The 7127-nt window shown below is 35.3% G+C and overlaps 2 protein-coding genes across 2 annotated transcripts; one reads left to right on the top strand and one right to left on the bottom strand.

Annotated features, from left to right (window-relative positions):
* Nucleotides 1-41: 41 nt before the first annotated feature.
* On the top strand, nucleotides 42-1114 carry LOC109340153. The gene is made up of 3 exons (XM_019577737.1): nucleotides 42-139; nucleotides 225-304; nucleotides 626-1114. The coding sequence occupies exons 1-3, from the start codon at nucleotides 58-60 to the stop codon at nucleotides 818-820; spliced, it is 357 nt and encodes a 118-aa protein (XP_019433282.1). The 5' UTR covers nucleotides 42-57; the 3' UTR covers nucleotides 821-1114.
* A 446-nt stretch (nucleotides 1115-1560) lies between these two features.
* LOC109340157 (probable catabolite repression protein creC) lies at nucleotides 1561-6802 on the bottom strand. Its single transcript, XM_019577746.1, has 11 exons — nucleotides 6338-6802; nucleotides 5291-5611; nucleotides 5089-5197; nucleotides 4905-4998; nucleotides 4396-4483; nucleotides 4209-4292; nucleotides 3809-3905; nucleotides 3620-3707; nucleotides 3314-3419; nucleotides 3143-3230; nucleotides 1561-2319 (listed from the first exon to the last, which is right to left on the bottom strand). The coding sequence occupies exons 1-11, from the start codon at nucleotides 6521-6523 to the stop codon at nucleotides 1922-1924; spliced, it is 1659 nt and encodes a 552-aa protein (XP_019433291.1). The 5' UTR covers nucleotides 6524-6802; the 3' UTR covers nucleotides 1561-1921.
* Between the last annotated feature and the right edge of the window lie 325 nt (nucleotides 6803-7127).

Here is a 7127-nt window from a genome sequence, read left to right as displayed (position 1 = left end):
ATTTAGTCAAGTAATATGAACTCCTAATGATAGACATCATTGGAACAGGTTTCTGGTATGGGATCTACGGCCGCAGCCATATCGATCCCATTTTCTTGTATACTCGGTCTTCTTGCTAGCATGACATCCATAACAATGGGTAAGGCTTTTTCTAATTTTAGACAGCACCATAAACTTTAGTTCTGCCTTTTCTATTACACTGATTGATCCAAATTTGTTCTCAGTGAGAAGAAAATATGTTTGGGTTTATGCAACTGCTCAGTTTGTTATGGTGGTTCTCGCCGGGCGCCTTTTCTACACTCTGGTGAGGAAACATGTCTTTTCGTTTAGAAAATAAGGACTTATAAAGAGCTTATTTGAGTTTACGAGAATAGCTTATTTTAATAAGCTTATGAGAATAGTTTATGACCTCCCTATAAACTCTTTTTACCTTATTTCATTTAAGTTTATCAAAGAAGCTTATGAAAATAAGCTCTTTATAGCTTATTTCAAAAACAATATTGAATAAGCACTTAATTATGCTAATGGTTAGTAAGCTGAATGCTAAATATTGAATAAGCACTTAATTATGCATAGTTGCAACATTCTAATATCAGATATTTTTCATACATTTGTTCCATGGCAGCTTCCTAAACAAGCTGTTGTTCTATGTATTCTGCTTTCTACATTTACTGGGTTTGGAGTTGTGATGTTTGGAGGTACTGTTCTGAGTGAGTTTATGAAGTGGAGGAGAAGAAGGGTTTCTCAGTTGAATCAGCAGCATGGTTCAGAAGAGGTTGTAACTTCTGATCAAACATCAACAACAGAAACCATTCATTAACCTCAGAATGATTCTCAACAACATCAAGAAAGTAGTATGGGAGAGTCCATATCGCGTGTAGGCTAACATGGAAAATACTTTCATATTATTAGATGAAACTCATGTAGAGTCTATTGAATCATTATTGGAAGAGGCAGTCACGCACTCCGGAATTTGGTTATACCAAAGAGGTGTCTTGTTGTACATAGAATATATTGTATAGGTTTAAGCAAGTTACACTCTTGTTCTATGCTTTTGATGTTGTGGTACTTACAGGAGTAGGTAAAGTATGCATCACTTTTTTTCCTCTTGACTTATTGTCATTGTATATAGGCTGTCCTTCAAAAATCAATTTCATTTTACTAGTACTAATATGAATGTAGAGCTTTTCATAGAACTCATACAATATATTGGATAACATGGTACATAGATTAGGGACATTTTCAAATTCTTTAATAGGATTTAGTTACACAGTTGGAACTTGATAAAGCCAAATGCAAAGCAACCCTAAAAATGGGTGGTATTTCAAAAAGCTTTTTTCAGCTTATTTGACCTTATCATATAAACATTTATTTAGGTGAGAGATTATAAAAGTAGCTTATGGACTCACATAAGCCATTTTAAACCAATTTAGTTCTCTCTACATTCATTTAATAATGCTGATAAACACAATCATCAAATTTGGGACAAAAAGAGCTTCATTAAGAAGGTTAAGGCCTTCAAAGGTGCATCAATGAAAATATAGGAGCTGTCTGCAATATACATTAACAAGTTATAGTAAAACTGTAAATCCAACAACTTTAATTCAACATAATAAATAATGGCTTGTATGCACTCACAAAGTTCTGATCTCCATGGACCAATTTCACATTATTGCTGTAATCACTAATCAGATATCCTAATAACAGCCGTTTTTGTAATTACAGGAGGCGGCGGCTAAAGAGAATTCTCCTTCACATCCTCTCTTACTGCCATCAATGGCATTCTCATAAGTGAATTTACAATGAAACCAGTTGGTTCATCTTTTACTAGAATTAACATGTTATAACTAGTAAACCAACCGGATAAAAGATAAACAAACCATATAAAAAAATACTTCAAATTCCCTTTAACAATTAGTCACTATTTGTAGCTAGAATTGCTGATCTTGCTTAATAGTGAAGGCTTATCCTTAAGGCTGGTAGCTAACAAGGCTTCAGAGTTGATTGATTCGCTCTCGACAATGTCGGGTCTCACCCAGACTTTTATGTGCCCCTCCCGGCATGCAGTAAGTACAGATTCCTGGGTAAATATCAAGCCAGAGAGTGGTTCGGTGTAAGCATGATGAGCAACCGATGGAGAGATTTTTGGAACATCACGCATGCTTGGAGCAGGTTGCAAGGTACCCAATGGGGCAACACTGTCCCAGAGGGATGACTGGCTTCCAGTACTGTAAGTCGGGGATCCACCAGGAGGACGCCGCAACGACACTACAATCTCGTCCATTTCCAGGTCCCATAGAAGCAATTGTGTATCCTGACCTCCAAAACATCTTAGTTTAAATTTTTTATCCAAATGATAGGGTAAGGGAATACACATACATAAACTAAAAGTTGGGAAATTTGAGTCAAAAGCTATTTTCAGAATCAAGAATTAAACAACTATTTCCCCCGTAGAATAGTAAACACTGGCAACCGATTGCAGCCATGTGTCTTCACTTCACAGTCTGATATTCTAAATGAAGCTGGAACTTAGCCTCCTCACTCTAAATCTTGATGGGGGATGAGAGGAGTTGATTATCTTAGGCAGTTCCATAAACCATATGAGCATGCTTCAATGGATATAAATAGCACTATCTTCTAACCAAACATTTCGCAACGTGTTATACATTAACTGGTTTTGATTTTGGAAGACGCACAGATTTATTATGATTGTCCATCATCATCACTTGAAACCTTAAAGCCTTAGCTTAACCCTTGTACTCAATTACAAGTTCTGTAAAATATTTATACAACTTTTCGTACTTAACTTTCTTGGCTTCCTCTTTATCAGTAGCTTTAACTAAACAAATAGTTGATATTACAATCTCTACTTATTTCATAGAAGCACTCGAAGATCCAATATTTGAAAACCATGACTGAAACATAGAATTTCTACAGAGTCACCTACCAATACATATAACCAAAACCACCTAGCAATCAATCATCCAATATCTACACAAGCAGATATAGCAATTTATTTTCGAAAATGCCGGTTGTAATATGGGCCAACAGGGAAAAATGATGTAGAAAATTTTGGAAAGTAGAGAGCCAAAACTGCACAAAGGCAAATGAAATTTATCACACAATTTTCTACACACCTGACCAACGGAACCAAACCGATACATAATGGTTTCTCCATTCTCGCCTGAATTTGGTGATGTCCAATATGAATCAAAAGCCACTCCACTTACCTAATCACAGCCAGCATTTGACAGAAGTTAATTCAGTACAATGGTAGAAAAGTTTTGTCAACTCAAATTACCAAGCAACTTACCCATGAGTTATGTCCCTCACCCCATGCCACAACCTTGCGATCTTCCATGCTCCAAACTTGAACTAAATCATCTTCTCCTCCCGTCAAAATATATTTTCCATCCATGCTGTTAAAGCGAGGTATTCATTATGGTATTGTATTCTCAAAGAATGAATTGAATTACAAAAAAAACAGAATTACAATCTGGAGTAAGTATTACTACTATTGTTTTATAAGCTCCCAAGAAAGGAGTGAACTAATTAAATAGGAAATGAATCCAAAGATGACAATACACTAGTTAATTGACTAAAACCAAACATGTCTCACCTCCAAGCACAACATAACAAAGCCCCATAATAACTTTTCCCACCACATACAAGGAATTCCTTTGAGTAATCAAACACTCGTAAGGAACCTGAACGCAGGAATTAAAACAAACCTATTGTTATTTTTGCAAGGAAAATGAAATAAGTAGAAGTAACACACAGCAAAGATGACTTAGGATAAAAAATATACCATCTCTTCCAACAGTTGCTAAGTATGCCCCATCATTTGAGAAAGAAATACTGTTAATTGAACCCTGGCATATATGCCATCTGGCTATTGGATTACTCTGCAAAGGTCAATATTTTCTTAAGAGCAGTGATAGATATAACACAAGAAGTTCTCTAGAAGTGCAAACTCTAAAATTCACCACTTCATCCAAAATAAATGAAGCCTTGGATGTATTGATTGAGTGATCAATCAAACATTCAGTGGGAAAGGTGCAACATTCTATAAGTACTTAACTGAGATATTCACATCATTACTACTTACTAATAAAATCTGAATTTCACTACAGAAAATAGATAGGCCACAAAGAAAAATGGTAAAGTAGTTACATATTGATAAAGTAGAAGGACATCAAACTCCATACCTTATTATAGCGTGCATGGGAAACAGAAAATTGAGTTTGATCTTTGATAACCGGGAATGAAGAATCACCAGCACTATCTTTGTTCTGAAATGGGAAAGGAAAGGTAAGTATCTTCTCAACTCACCATAAGAAACATCATAATATGTGAATCATAAAATTAGCAGCTCTCTTGATAACCGAATCTTGCCTTCTCATATACGTACAAATTCCCATCAGCATGAGCAACAGCAAAAGCACCATCACCTCCTGGCACCCAAGCAATACAACTACAGCGACTGTTCATATCACAATGCATTAATCAAGATAGTTTCCAACCAGTGCCTTAGAAATAATATTCCAATACATTAAAGTTGTGGAATGTAACTTAGGAAAATTTTAATAACAATTAACAATTTAATGCCAAGATTTAAACCCACTTAATATAGTATACAAAGAAACTACTTTTTCCAAAGCTTTTAAGGTTACTTTACAATCAATTGCCAGAGACTGAATCTACATCTATAATATACCAAATAACTTAAATATTAGCTCTTAATCCAGGTGTCAGAGCAATTGCTTGTAGCAAATAGCAATCAAAGTGGGTGTAATTCCTAGCATTTGTTGTACAGAGAAAATAACACCAATAAATTAAATCATGTAACAATTTTCAAAAAGATAACACTTGAACGTAAAGCATCACAAGGGACCGAATCATGCCTGGTATTGACAGAACCATCTTTGTTGTAATGCTGAGCTCCAACAAGCTTTTTGCCAACATCCTGTAATTGTTGTCTCAGTGACACCGAGTAGACTACAATAATAGACAAAGGACCAATAAATTCATAAAGAGTAAATTTTCCTTACAAGATGGAAATTTAAACTTTTATGAACACTCTCTTACCATCACCAGAGCTCAAGCCAATGAGCAAGTCATGTCCATCCTTAGCATCCTGATCAAATGCGTGGCATACAGGATTTGAATTACTGAAGTGAATAGACTTTATGGGGTCCTGCAGAAAACAAGAAACCTCTCATGTAGAAAATCCAAAGTACTTACTAGTTACTACTTACAACCCATAAAAAACCCAACCAGTATAGCATACCTTGTCATGAGAGTTCAAGTCACTGATGAAAATAGCATCCCCAACATTGAAGATCAAGTAAGTTCCTTTTCCGTCAAAATTTGGATTTGCCATTGAAGTACTTGAAGTTGAGGCACCTAATGAACCAATCCTGGTGGTTCCTCCATTGCTCTTGCTACTGCTACCATTGACACCAACGAAACTAAGTGCTCGGCTTCCATTGCTTCCCCCCAACAATCTAGCCGCTGCCGACCGTACCCCACTGCTAGTACTAAAACTTGAAGAGGACGATGCAGTTGGGGTTGAAGGTGCTGGCTTGTCCTTGAGATGTGCCAGAGTCACCTGGTCATTCATTCCAACCAACATGTTAAGATATATTTGATTTCATATTTTCATTTCAACAAACCAAACCTTCCTTAACTTGTTTCTACAAATAGCTACAAGACAATAAAATAACCACTTAATCTGAATAATAAGACACTAAAACAAAACTAGTCAACAAAAACTTGAATTTGCAAGATAATTTTAAATCTTAAAAATCAGAAACTGAGAACAATCAAGCCTTTCCCCACTACTACTAGGTCATTGGTCCAAAATTGAAAATAATCTGACTACGATATTATCATCTAATCTTAATGTCAAAACATCTACCTTAAAGAATTCAGCGTTCTTCACTCAAAAACAGCTTATGTTGTTGCCGAACACCTTCCTCTTCTGTAGATTATCGTTTAAGAGCAACAAAAACTATTTTTCCTCAACAACAAAATCTAAACCAAACACACTCCAATAGGAGCAGCTATCTAAGACATGATATTCTATCGTAAAGCATTTGTATAGAAAAATCATTGTCCTTAGAAAATCAGAAACTTAATTGATGCAAAATTAGAAATGACTATCACTAAAACTAGCGTATAAATAATAACAATTGAAACCTAAAAACAAATGAATCGAAAATAAAACATAAACAATCGATTGCGATTAAACAAAAGAAAAATAGATAAACCTAAAAAACGATGATATATATATATAAACATGAATGAGCAAAAAATTGAAGAAGAAAACGCAAACCTGAGTAACGGTTTTTCCATGAGCGTAATGAAGAAGAGCGGAAGGATGAGTCTTCTCGTATTGAAGCTTATACCTCCCTTCAGGAGTTTTGAAATACGTCTTCAACCCCACCGTCGCCGCCGCCGCCGATGAAGACGCCGGTGACATCACTCCATTCGAAGCAGTATTATTATTATTATTATTCATCGCCGGCTCGTCGTCGTCATAAGAAACAAAAATCAAGGATCATATCAGAAATCAAAATCAAATAATGAGAATCAGTTACTAAGAAGGGTTAGGGTTTGTTTTCGAATAACAATTTTGATAACAAAGAAACCGATGAAGTTGAAAGTTGCAAGGTTTGAAAGTGTGTGTTGTTGATGATGGTAAAGTCAATGAAATGGACGGTGAGGATTGAAGATTTAGTACAATAAGTTTTGAATCTGTTTTTTCTTTTTGTTATAAGGAAGGAGACAAGTGAAGATGATGCAATAACTAACCGGAAGCACATCTTTCGTCCCCAATCTTGTGTCATTCCATGTGTTATAGATTATGATTGGTTAAAAAAAAAATAAGTATATTTAAAAATTTAATTATTAAGTATTTTTCTGATCATAACTTATAGAATGATACAATATTGTGGATAGTAGTTCTTAACTAACTAGTTAAGATTTAGATTAATAGAACAAGTAGCTGTTGATTGATGTCATTTTCATGCATACTTTGTTGTGCTCTTTGAATATTGTTTCGAGTTAGTGGGCCAAGCCCGTGAAGATGAAAGCCGAGTACCCACAAGTAGCCTATTACATTG

This window comes from Lupinus angustifolius, unplaced genomic scaffold, assembly GCF_001865875.1.
Source record: "Lupinus angustifolius cultivar Tanjil unplaced genomic scaffold, LupAngTanjil_v1.0 Scaffold_145_3, whole genome shotgun sequence".
Taxonomy (NCBI): domain Eukaryota; kingdom Viridiplantae; phylum Streptophyta; class Magnoliopsida; order Fabales; family Fabaceae; genus Lupinus; species Lupinus angustifolius.
Note: the sequence above shows the minus strand (reverse complement) of the source record. Positions and strands in the feature narration are given on the sequence as shown.